This window comes from Phyllostomus hastatus, unplaced genomic scaffold (assembly GCF_019186645.2).
Source record: "Phyllostomus hastatus isolate PE091 unplaced genomic scaffold, TTU_PhHast_1.1 phas_contig_495, whole genome shotgun sequence".
Classification (NCBI taxonomy): domain Eukaryota; kingdom Metazoa; phylum Chordata; class Mammalia; order Chiroptera; family Phyllostomidae; genus Phyllostomus; species Phyllostomus hastatus.
This window is the reverse complement of record NW_025333895.1, coordinates 374,335-387,024: the sequence shown is the minus strand read 5'-3', so window position 1 is coordinate 387,024 and position 12,690 is coordinate 374,335. Positions and strand designations below refer to the sequence as shown.

The 12,690-nt window shown below is 36.4% G+C and overlaps 1 protein-coding gene and 1 non-coding gene across 6 annotated transcripts in view; both read left to right on the top strand.

Annotated features, from left to right (window-relative positions):
• The window catches only part of RC3H2 (ring finger and CCCH-type domains 2), a 47,726-nt gene that overhangs the window by 22,276 nt on the left and 12,760 nt on the right, over positions 1 to 12,690 (top strand). For all 5 annotated transcript variants that reach the window (XM_045845998.1, XM_045845999.1, XM_045845996.1 and 2 more), the window contains exons 6-10: positions 2,604 to 2,804; positions 3,273 to 3,405; positions 3,509 to 3,627; positions 5,108 to 5,220; positions 7,041 to 7,349. In XM_045845998.1, coding sequence (XP_045701954.1) covers positions 2,604 to 2,804; positions 3,273 to 3,405; positions 3,509 to 3,627; positions 5,108 to 5,220; positions 7,041 to 7,349 — 875 coding nt within the window. The remainder of the gene's footprint in view (positions 1 to 2,603; positions 2,805 to 3,272; positions 3,406 to 3,508; positions 3,628 to 5,107; positions 5,221 to 7,040; positions 7,350 to 12,690) is intronic.
• Positions 3,073 to 3,183, top strand: LOC123823624. The gene has a single exon (XR_006786561.1). It is a non-coding gene; the product is annotated as a small nucleolar RNA SNORD90 (small nucleolar RNA).

Below are 12,690 nucleotides of genomic sequence, written 5' to 3'. Positions count from 1 at the left end.
AGGACTACACTGAATGAATCTGTGGTTCCTCAAACATTATGTTTTTGAGCTAAGCAGCCAAATTACAGAGATCATTTGTCATCCTGAATTGACTGACTAGGTTCTCATACTATGTATTACTGATTTAATGGGGTTTCCCCCCATAGGTATCATACTGATTTGTGTTTTAGATTGTACATACACATCTATAGCTACTAACAATATCTGATGTTTGAATAACATTAGTTTAGAAATTTATTTCAATTTTATGTTCTCATTTTATCCTCACTGTCCTGTAGTTTAAAATGTTTAGATAAATATAAGGATATCATACTGACTTAAGTGCCAAAGGTCCTCTCTGTCAGGTGGCATTTACTCTAGCAAACTCACCATTATCAAAGGTCTTTCTCCTGACTCTATAGGCTTTGAGACCTGAATTTTGTTGGTACATACAGTGCATTTTTTGCTCAGGAACAGCATTACTCTAACTAAGGTCACATACGTATTGTCAGTTTTCTCAATTTGTAACGAGAAGTGCAACTCTTTTTTTCGTTGTTGCGGTTTTCTTTATTTTTTGAGAAGTGCAACCTTAATTGACTTGAATCCTCACGTTGAAGATGTTTTTCTTGTAAAAGAGCATCAAAAGTTTACTTGGCTTTTAGCATGAAGTCAGGACAAGGGGAGTTAATGATTCTGTTTAATGTAGTGCTTCTCAACTGAAAGAACACATGAGAACCATCTATGGAGACTTTGAAAATATGCATTCTCGGGTCCCATCCCCAAATATTCTGATTTAGTGTGTCTGATGTAGCACATGAGCATTTACATATACTTTAAATTAATGTGATCTTTAGGCCAAGGGTTCTGATTTAATAGACCTGAAATTATAGTTTTCAAAATTTCATGGGTGATTTTGATGCATCTTAATAGAACTTTAATAGGACCAGGTTCTCTTAGACACCTATGTCCATCTTTCCTGTTCAGGCAGATAGGTGTGTGTACTGCCCAGAAAGGGACCTTGGACCTTACTTACATGGTGGCTAGAGGGGTGCCATCATCCTCTGGTTCTTTGGGTTTCTTTTTTCTGCTTTTTAAGATGGTAATTCCTCCTTTTGTTTCCTCAGTGTGTGACTTCTCAGTTACATTCTGCACTTTCTTAAATTATACCTAAGATCATTTTGATTAGAACTTTGGGTGTTCTAAACTTTATATGCTGTACAGTATTTATATATTCCCAAAGAGACTTGTGAACTGGTACTACTAAGTTAACTCTCAGATGACAACTTGATCTGCCCATTTTCATGTTTTTAGGGGCATATTACTGTTGTCTCATGTGCCAACAACAGCAATAGAAATAACCAGTGAAGTGGTCTGGGATATTTTCATTGTACCAATGAGAATATCATCATTTTCAGTATAAATGATTTGTCCAGTCTAAATTTCAGACCCTGGACTAATCCTGTGTATTCTGAACCCTAAATTTCAAATTTCACAGTGGCCATTAGCAAGTTTTAGTGATTCAAAAGTAAGTGTGCATCATCTCTTGTGGAAATTATTTGGCCATGTACCTACCTCATTGTATAATGAGACAGTTTCACTAGAACATGTGAAACTCTATAACTTTCTATTTTATCACTTAAGTGAAATATAGATTAATGCTGTCTAAATATCCTAATGATCATTTTTGTGGTGGCAGAAAAATTTCTTCATCATCATGTGGTGGTGCTAATTGGCTAAGCTGATCATGACACTCCTTTGCTTAAATGTTCTCAGTGGCTTCCCATTTTCCTCAGGATAATATCCAGATTTCTAACCATAGTATATAAGGCCCTCTATGATTCTTTTCCAGCCTACATGTTAGGCTTCAATTCTATGTGCTCAGCTCTTTCATGTTTCTGTTTTACCACTTGCTACTCTTTTTAGAATTCAATTTCTTACCTTTTTTTGCCTGGGGAACTCCTATTCATTCTTAGAGAGACTCCGTTTATGTAGCTTTCAGCCGGGGAAAGCCTTCTCTGATACCCCTTCTCTCCCTCACCAATCAGATTTAACTTCCTTTTTTTTATATTGCCATAGAACAGTGATTTTTCAACCTTTTTCATCTCATGACACACATAAGTTAATTTCTGGAATTCTGCAGCACACCAAAAAAATATATTTTTTGCCAATCTGACAAAAAAGATAGGTATAATTCCGATTCATTTACACGGGATGGCTGCTGTTGTGTTGCCTGTTGTCATTTTTTAATTTGACAGTCTAAGGGGAAAAGGTCAGTATCCCCCACTAAACAGTCAGGTATTGCATGTTTTAGAAATTCTTGCTGCACACTGGGTGAAACCACTGCCATAGAGCCTTATAATAGCACCTATACCATAATTTTATGTCTCTTCCCTGCCAGCTGCTGAGCTCATTGGAAGAAGGCAGGACTATGTATTAAGTTATGTGTTCTGCTTTGTTCTAAAATGAATTTGTGGTAAGGACATTTTCTTCTTTGTATCATCTTTGTGTGGTATCTGATTTATAGTAGCTTCTCCCCACCCCGCACCCCTCAAAAAAACATATGGATGGGGGAAGAAAGAGAACAGACCTGATGGGTGGTGTTCTGTCTCCTTTCTGTTATTTAGGTTACCAAAAGGGATGAAGACTCTTCTCTGATGCAGCTAAAGGAGGAGTTTCGGAGTTATGAGGCATTACGCAGAGAGCATGATGCCCAAATTGTTCACATCGCTATGGAAGCAGGACTCCGTATTTCACCCGAGCAGTGGTCCTCACTTCTTTATGGTGACTTGGCACATAAATCACACATGCAATCTATTATTGATAAGGTTTGTGAAATTAGAGATGCCGATTTGTATCGTTGTTACATTGGAGAGTACTGAAATCTTCTGAAGGGACTAAAGAGAGAAACAGTTGGAGATTCATTCCTATGTTTTTAAACATCAGAATCCTATAAATTCTTTTTTTCTTTTTGTTCTTTTTTAACTTTCAAAAAAACTAAGGGAAGCAAATACAGAATATTAGCATAAAAGCAGCCTGGCTTACAAAGTCAGTTATTTATCTCCTTTCTGACTCCAGAGAGTTAATATAGCTTATAAATAAATTTTCTCGGTGTCTAATGATGAGTTTCATAGGGCAGATTCTGAGGTGAAAATCTGATTCACCATTGATACTCATTCTATGGAATCTGAAGACACTTGAAAACCTATTTAGTATGTTAACTGAATGAAAGCATTTGAATATAGATGCGTCATATAAGGACCAGAGTAAAAATCATTCTGTCTTCTGTTTGTTAGCTGCAGTCTCCAGAATCATTTGCAAAGAGTGTCCAGGAATTGACCATTGTTTTGCAACGAACTGGTGACCCAGCTAACTTAAATAGACTGAGGCCTCATTTAGAACTTCTTGCAAACATAGACCCCAACCCAGGTATGTAGGAAAATACTCATTTGCTTGCTTAATACTTTTATAATAACAAGAGAATTTTTGTTGACAAATCCCTCCTTCCCATCTCCTTGGTGGCTTATTTTAGATGCTGTTTCACCAACTTGGGAGCAGCTAGAAAATGCAATGGTAGCTGTTAAAACAGTGGTTCATGGGCTTGTGGACTTCATACAGAATTATAGTAGAAAAGGCCATGAGACCCCTCAGGTGAGCACATTTATTGTACTTCTGCTGTTTTCTCTAACAAAAGTTCATCCTTAACACTTAACAAGCTGTTTGGTTAATGGACTACGTAACTCTACTCTCTTATACGTTTTTATTGTCTGTTCTTTTGGGGGAAACTCAAGTTGTAGTGTACCTGATAAATAATTCCTAGCGCAGTAACAATGTGGAGAGTATCTTGAGTATGAGTTCATTGCAGATGGCTTTGACCAAGTATAGATTGTTGATTGCTTCCAAATGTTTTGTCTAATTATTTTCTAATGTGGAGAAATTGTCACTTTTTTCTTCATTGCTGTCATACAGTGATTTTCTATTTGTAAGTGTGTGGAATTTGAATTTTTAAAATATTTTCAATGTACTTTAGAAGGAGTTATTTGAGGTATAAATCCTTTATTCTAATGATAATGTCTATTTTCTAAGTTGCTCTGAGCCAGTCCCTATGTTGAATATTTTATGTGTATTATGTCTGATTCTCGCAGTCACCTACAAGATAATTGCTATTCCCAAGTTGAAGTTTAAAGAGATTAAATGACATATCTAAAGTCATAGTGGTTGTAAGTGACAGAGCGGGGATCAAATCTCCTTTAAAGTGATCTTTCCAATCTTCTATTGATATGCCACTAGAAGATATTACGACATTCAAATATTAACTGAAAGATAAATGTTTCATCTTCATTAAGGTCACAGAAATAACAATGACATTTTAGATTTTGATGCAAATCATGGCAGGTATTATGAGGTTTTTATTTTTTGCTTCATTGTTTGTGTGAACTTAACTCCAAGCCTAAAAGAGAGTTGTACCCTCAAGTTGACAAATAGGTATTTGTTAATTTTTCACTTTTGGGGAAATCATATTTATATATTCTGGGAAAACTTAAGTAAACAAGCTAATGGCCTTTAATGCCTTTTGATTTTTTTTTTGAAAGATTTTATTTATCTTTAGAGATAGGGGAAGGGAGGGAGAAAAAGGGAGAGAAATATCAATGTGTGGTTGCCTCTACACACCCCTGCTGGGAACCTGGCCGGCAACCCAGGCATGTGCCCTGACTGGGAATTGAACCAGTGACACTTTTGTACACAAGCTGGTGCTCAATCCACTGAGCCAACACCAGCCAGGGTCTTAATGTTTTTTTAAATTGTTGGTTTGATTTTAGTATCATAATTTTAACACAACAGTGAGTTAAGGAGAAAATCTTTTGTTTTCATGTGCATTATGTTGCCTGACAAATAGATACAACATTTGAACCAGTTTCAGAGTGTCCTCAGAAGGAATATCTGAAATGTCGACTCAATGTTACGCCACACAACTCTTAACAGGAAATGATGAAATAGTAATTGTTTCAGTACGAAAATTACTTACCTAATGTGAAAAAGAACTAAAGGTGTAATCATGAAATTTTGAAGTCCCATGAGTTAATAACACCTGAAATCTTCACTTTTCCACACACCAATTTTCTTTTTGTAGCCCCAGCCAAACAGCAAATATAAAACTAGTATGTGCCGAGATCTAAGACAGCAAGGAGGGTGTCCACGAGGAACAAATTGTACTTTTGCCCATTCTCAGGAAGAGCTTGAAAAGTAAGTTATGAGAATTCTCTTTGATATAGGTTTAATTTTTGGTCATTATGAAAGTTAGATACAATCTTAAAGTTTGTGATGAGTTTCCAGGATGCAATTAAGTACCTTGTTGCTTCTGGGAGCAAGACTAACATAATGACTTATTTTACTCAGGGTTTATATTTTAGATCATTGTGTAGCCAAAATACATGTTTCTGCTAAGCACCTTTGTAGAATGAAAGTACCCCTGTGTGAAATCTTAATTTGCTCAGGTTCAGTTGAGGACTAACAACTGAGGCCCAGGTAAAATGGTAAAGCAGTTACATTTTATTTTTGTGCCTTTCAGTCTTTTAAAAAAGTTTTTAAACAGTGTGTGAGGGGAATTATAGATGATTTCAACATTGTTTTTTTAAATCCTTACCAGAGGACATGCTTATTGATTTTAGAGAGTAGGGAAGGGAGGGAGAGGGAAATATCTCTTTGTTACCTTTCACACGCACACACCCACTGGGACCGAACCTGCAACCCAGGCACGTGCCCTGACTGGGAATCTAACCTGTGACCTTTCAGTTTACGGGATGATGCTCCAACAACTGAGCCACACCAACCAGGGCTGACTGTGGGTCATCTTCTTTTCTTTTTCTCTTCTCCTTGGGTAGTTCCTTTTTCTGTGTCCATTTATCCCAAACATAAAAGTAAATGGATATAAGCTATATTATATATTGTCTAAGTTTTTGTTGTTTTTAACCAAAACGTTCATCACTGAGGTTTGGGGGAATCACTGAGATTTCACCAAAAAATTGATCCCAACCGTTCTACTGAATAACTGGTTTGTGTATCAATTCTTAATGGGCACCTCCCTTTTGTTTTTAGACACTTCAAACTCAATTTGAGCTCATTTTCTACTCTTGTGTATCCTCCTCTTAGACCTTCCATCCTGCTCTCCCCAGTATACCTGGTCCAGCCAGTTAATAAATGTTATAGGAATTAACTTTGTCAACTTTCTTTCACCTCTTGTCTTAGTCACTAAGTTCTATCAGTTCAGCTTCCCATATACTTCTCAACTCTTCCTTCATCTTTTCATTCGTATAGTCCAGACCGTCATCCCCTTGTCTTGATCCACAGTTGCTGCCTAATTGGCCTTCTTACACTGCTGTTGCCCACTCCCAGTCCCATTATTTCCCAAAATAGGGAAGACTGCTGCAAGGCAAATTGCAAACAATGAAAAATTTAAATGTATTGTCATTACCCTGTGGATAAAGATACAAAGTCTAGATTGTGGCCTTTAAGACCCTGCTTCTCTAGTCTGTACCTATCTTTGTGATATCATCTCATAAACTAATCTATTTATGTACAAGTGAATTTTAGTTTTTGGGTTTTTTTAAATTATATAATACTTGAACAATTTGCTAACAACAGAGAATTTTCTCTCCTCTTGCATACCTTTCTCTTCATGCCACATTTCCAACTAAATTTTGTATGGCTAATTTATCTTTACAGAGTGTACTTTATATTCCAGTTAGACAAAGTATTCAAAAGGATCTCTTTCCAATCCCTCAAAAGGCTTCTTTGAATACATATATACTTTGCCTGCTATATTAATTACGTACCTACATGCATGTGCATGCTCACATATACATGTGTGTGCATACACATAGGTAAATGATATATGTACTTTCGTGTGGTATCTATTATAGCAGAGCCTGATGTAGACTGTGTATGATATTTAGCTAAACAAACTTTATCAAAGCTGTTTCCTTCTTTTTAAATCTTCCCATAGCCTTTTTTTTAGGTAAGACTCAGTGAAATATTCACCAATGTATTGATTGTTTTTAAAACAGGTACCGATTAAGGAACAAAAAGATCAATGCAACTGTAAGAACATTTCCTCTTCTAAATAAAGTTGGTGTAAACAACACTGTCACAACCACAGCCGGAAATGTCATTTCTGTCATAGGAAGTACTGAAACAACGGGGAAAATTGTTCCAAGTACAAATGGAATTTCCAATGCAGAAAACAGTGTTGCCCAGCTAATCCCACGTAATACTGACAGTGCATTAAGAGCTCTGGAGACTGTGAAGAAAGTGGGGAAGGTTGGCACTAATGGTCAGAATGCTACTGGGCCTCCTTCAGAGTCTGTAACTGAAAAGTAAGTATTGGGTACAAATGCTAAGTATGAGTTACTTAGACTTTTTAGAAAGGTCCCAGTATTTTATTTTTGCTGAGGAAAAGGAGTTAATAGAATTTTTATGCAGAATGTTTCATGTAGAAAAAGCACTAAACATAAAAAATTTTGAGTTCTAGTCCTGGCTTTTAATTTGAATAGCTTTGTGACTGTAGAAAATTACTTAAGCTTGGTTTTATTTCCCTCAACTGTAAACTGAAGGGGTTGGACTAGAATTGGCTTTTTTCACACCTTCTCTCCTTGAACTTTAGGATTGAGTCCATAGAGGTGCCCGAAAGAAACAAAGTAGAAATCTAAGAAGGTGATAAGCTTCAGCCTCCAGCCCCTGCTGTTTGTTTGTTTATTTGTTTGTTGGTTTGTTTTGTTTGTTTGTTTGTTTTTAGAGAAAGGGCAACGGAGAGAGAAAAAGAGGGAGGGAAACTCTGATATGAGATAGAAACTTTAGTCAGTTGCCTTAGGCCCGCAACCCAGGCATGTGCCCTGACTGAGAATCAAATTGGCACCCTTTGGTTCTCAGGCCAGCGCTTAGTCTACTCAGCCACACCAGCCAGCACAGCAGCACCTGTCTTAATCAGAACAGTTTTACTGGGTTGGCCAAAAAGTTCATTTGTTTTTTTCCGTAAGATGACTCTAGTGGTGCTTAGTTGTCTTTCACTTCATTCGAAACAATTTTGTTAGGTTGTATTGTGACAGCTGTCATATCGGCGTGCATTAAAAATAAACTTACCAAAATTGGTGCATTTTTGTGTAGCCATTTTAATATGGAAAGTGGAAGAAAATACCCAACATTTTCAGCATATTATGGTTTATTTCAGGAAAAGTAAAAACACAACTGAGACACTATAAAGATTTGTGCAGTGAATGGAATAGGTGCTGTGACTGATTGAACAGTTTAAAAGTGGTTTGCAGAGTTTCATGCTAGAGATTTCTTGCTGGATGATGCTCCATGGTTGGGTAGACCAGCTGAATTTGATAGCAATCAAATTGAGACATTGATTGAAAATAATCAACATTATATATTTAATCTGTTTTCTTTAGTTTACTCATCCGTAAAATCACAGTATAATGATAATGCCTATTATTATTATGAGGGTTAAGTGACTTAACACTGCAATGTGCTTTGAGTAGCACCTGCCACATAGCACTCACTAAATATCAGCTATTATTGCCTCCATGATTGTTGGATTTCAGAAGATTGAATTTGGCAAAGGGGTTGTGGTGCTTTAAGGAAAAGTTAAAACTTTCAGATGATCTGAAAAGTTACTTTTACCTCTCAAATCTCATGCTTTGGTATTCTTTTAAACTCTGAGTTGATGCATGTTCAGATTTTGTCAGCCATAAATAGTGTGTATCTATTATATGCCTTCTAGGAAAAAAGGCACACAGTAAACTGCTGGTGATTTCATATAATAAATGATGGGTAGGTGAGCATTTGTATTTTTTATTTCATCAGTTAGCTTGTGATAGGGGAATTTGTTTATTAAAAGATCCTTACAGTCTTCCCTGGGGTAGATTTTAGAAGTGACGTATCAGAAAACATTGTCTAGTTAGCAAATGTTATTTGCACACTCATTCTGAACCCTGTTCTTGGCACTCTTGAAGGTACATGAGATGTATAAGACGTCTCTGTCTTTTAGAAACTTACGATGATACAGTTCTGGAGACAGTGTTTACATAAATGGAGAAATACCAAAGCTAGATACAAAAGGCCACATAATGTATAATTCCATTTATGTGAATGTCCAGAACAGGCAAATCCATAGAGACAGAAAGTAGATTCGTTGCTTCTAGGGCTAGGGCTTGGGGGAGGGGGGGCAGAGAGTGACTGCTAATGAGAACAGGTTTTTCTTGGTAGTGATGAAAATGTTTCAAAATTAGGTAGTGGTGATGGTTGCACCTTGTGAATATACCAAAAATCACTTAAGTGTATCGCTTAAAGTGTAATCACTGTAAATGTATACCTTAAAAGGGTACATTATATCTCATTTTAAAAATGATGGACCAGGGAAAAAACTTTTTCAAATAAATTATTATAAATAAATAAATAATTTCTTTAATCAAGAATTATGGATCTTCCACTACGTGCCAAATATCAGGCCAACTGGTGTAGTAATGAAAATGAACTAGACCTACTCCCTGCCTCTAAAGGTCTTCTGGTGTAGTTCGGGAGACAGATGTAAACAGGTAAATATAATATATTCTGAATGGCACTGCAATTGTTGTGTTCCAGGTGTTCTTGGAACATTAAAAAAAGAATAGTTCTATAGGGAGTTACTGTGAAAGGATTCTCAGAGGTTAAGGAGATGTGCTAGTTCCAAAAATATGTACTGTTAGGAAGGAGGGACTTCATCAGTAGAGGAAGGACACAGGCAAAAGTATGTAGGTATAAGAGAGGCTTCTGCAAAGGAAAGCCTGGCTGTAGTGATCTAGCTGTCAGACTGCAAGTTGACTTTTTCCTTACGTTTGACTTTTTGGGATAGTTTGCATGATTTCATGAGACTATGAACCTTGTCATGGATATTATTGCCTTTTTCCTGATAACCTCTAAGGGTTTGTCATCTCAAAGTACTTGTTTATGTAAAACACCTAGCATAGTGCCTAGCATGTGCTTAATAATTGCTCAATAAGTATCGTTAAAAGGAAGTCCTAAAGATTTCCTTTGTTGCCTTTATTGAACTTCAAAAACTAAGTACAGCTCTAAAATACAGTGGCACCTTGGTACTAGTTCATTTGTTCTGGAACTTATGACAAGTGCTGAAACCAACGAGTACCAAACGATGGAGCATTTTCTCTTGTGCGGTGGCATCGTGACTCATACAAGTTCTAGCAAGTGCAACAAGTCCCAAGCAAGCACCAAGTGCTAGAACAATTTTTTCTTGTCTAAATGTGAGGAGTACAGGGTTTGAGGAGTTCTGGAGCCAACAAGTACCGAAATAAGATGATATCTTTAAACTCTAAGCCAATATGTTTCTACGTAGTACTATTACACCACAGTTCTTTATCTTCTACATTTTAATACACAGTTACACATAGAGGTAAACATCTGCTAGACCAGTCTGCTATAGTAGACGTAAAGGCAGCCCATTGTTCTTGTTGTTTATACTCCAGCTTTAAAAGGGCTTCTCTCGTTTGAAAAAAACCCTCTAATCTAGTTGAGATGCACATATTGAGTTCCTCATCAGTAACAAGATCATTTCCTTGAGTCAAAACATGTCTAAGCTCTGCTAAAGTTTGGCTTCTTTTTTTTTATCATTTAAAAAAATTTTTCAGTTACAGTTGACATGCAATACTATATTAGTTTCAGGTGTACAACATAGTGATTAGACATTTATGTAACTTAAAAAGTGATCACTGGGTAAATCACTGGACACCGTTCAATACTATGATCTCATTGGCTGCCACTGACTATTCTGTAACCACCAACTTGCACTTCTTACACCCTTCCCCCTTTTCACCCATCCCCCCAACTCCTCCTTCCATCTGGCAACCATCAAAGTGTTCTCTGTATCCCTTGAGTTTGTTTCCATTTTGTTTGTTCATTTATGTACTTATATTTTTAGATTCTACACATAAGTGATATCTGACTTACTTCATTTAGCATAATACCCTCTGGGTCTGTTCATGTTGTTGTCAATAGCAAGGTTTCGTTATTTTTTATGACTAATATTCCATTGTACGTACATACCACTTCTTTTTTTTAAATATTTATTTATTTATTTATTTATTTATTTTTAGAGAGAGGAGAAAGGAAGGAAAAAGAGAGAGAGAAACATCCATTGCTTGCCTTTCATATGCCTCCAACTGGGGACCTGGCCCGCAACCCAGGCATGTGTCCTGACTGGGAATTGAACCAGTGATCTTTTGGTCCACAGGCCAGCACTCAGTCCATTGAGCCACACCAATCAGGGATATGTGTACCATTTTATTCATTCATCTATTGATGTACACTTAGGCTGCTTCCATATTTTGGCTATTATAAACAGTGCTGCAACAAACGTATGGGTGTATGTGGGTGTCTTTTCCAATTAGTTTTTGGGTTCCTTTGGATAAGTACCCAAAGTGGAATTTCTGGGTCCTTCTTTGTCTCTTGTAGACTTTGTTTTAAAGTCTATATTTTGTCTCGTGTAAGTATTGCTACCCTACCTAGCTTTTGTTTGTTTGTTTGCTTTTATTTAATGAAATGTCTTTCTCCATCCCTTTACTTTCAGTGTGTGTTTTTCCATCCGCAGTGAGTCTCTTGAGGGCAACATGTGTAAGGGTGTTGTTCTCTTATACATCCAGCCACCGTATGTCTTTTTGGTTGGAGGATTAAATCCGTTTACATTTAAAGTAATTGGTGATAGATAGTAAAGTTATTGCCAATTTATTATTCATATTTTTTATCTTATTTTTTTCTTCTTAAAGAAGTTTCTTTAACATTTTTTATAATACTGGTTTGGTGGAGAGGAACTCTTTAAACTTTTTGGGAAAGTTTGACCTTTTTCTTTAAACTTTGACTTTTATTAATCTGAGGGAGAGAGAGAAACACTGATTCCTTGTTTCATTTATTTATGCATTCATTTGGTTGATTCTTGTATATGCAATCGAACCTGCAACCTTGGTATATCAGGATTATGCTTGTAACCAACTGAGCTTCCTGGGCAGTGCCAAAAGTATGACTTCTTAAAAGCCACGATGAGATTCTTTGGGGCTGATTGCTTGGTGACTCAACAAGGCAAATCCTTTATATTTTTTAAAAAAGATAAAAAATTTGTGTATTTTTCATTAGTTTAATGAATAACCATTTAATTGGCATTTTCTTTATCCAACAGATACTTACTCTGTGGCAGGAACTGTTTCATTTGTCCAATAAGTATTTCCTTAGTGCCTTCTCTGTGCCAGGAACTGTTTTAGGTTCTGTGATGTAGCAGTTAACAAAAGGGACAAACAGGCTTTCTCGAGGTGCTTATACTTCAGCTAACCTAAGTCTTACTAGAACAGCCCTTCCTTAACATGTCTGTCCTCTTTGTCCCGAAGAATAATACTGGTAGACTACACTGTTTCTGTTGAGAATTTATTGAAAAATGATTTTTTTTTAATTTCCAATAGGGAAAATTTTTGTCCAAAGAGCAAGTAGAAAGGACTGATGGGTCACATTAGTGCTTGGGATTTGTTTGGGTTTCTTTTTGCTCTCATCAGAGATCTCTTGCTGTGATGCTGTGAATTAGCAATGTAAGGTGCAGTGAAATTCATCGCCTTATTTGTCACTATGGAAATACCTAAAATATCTTTCTGTTAGTTTGTTTCACTATGTAATTTTATGAAA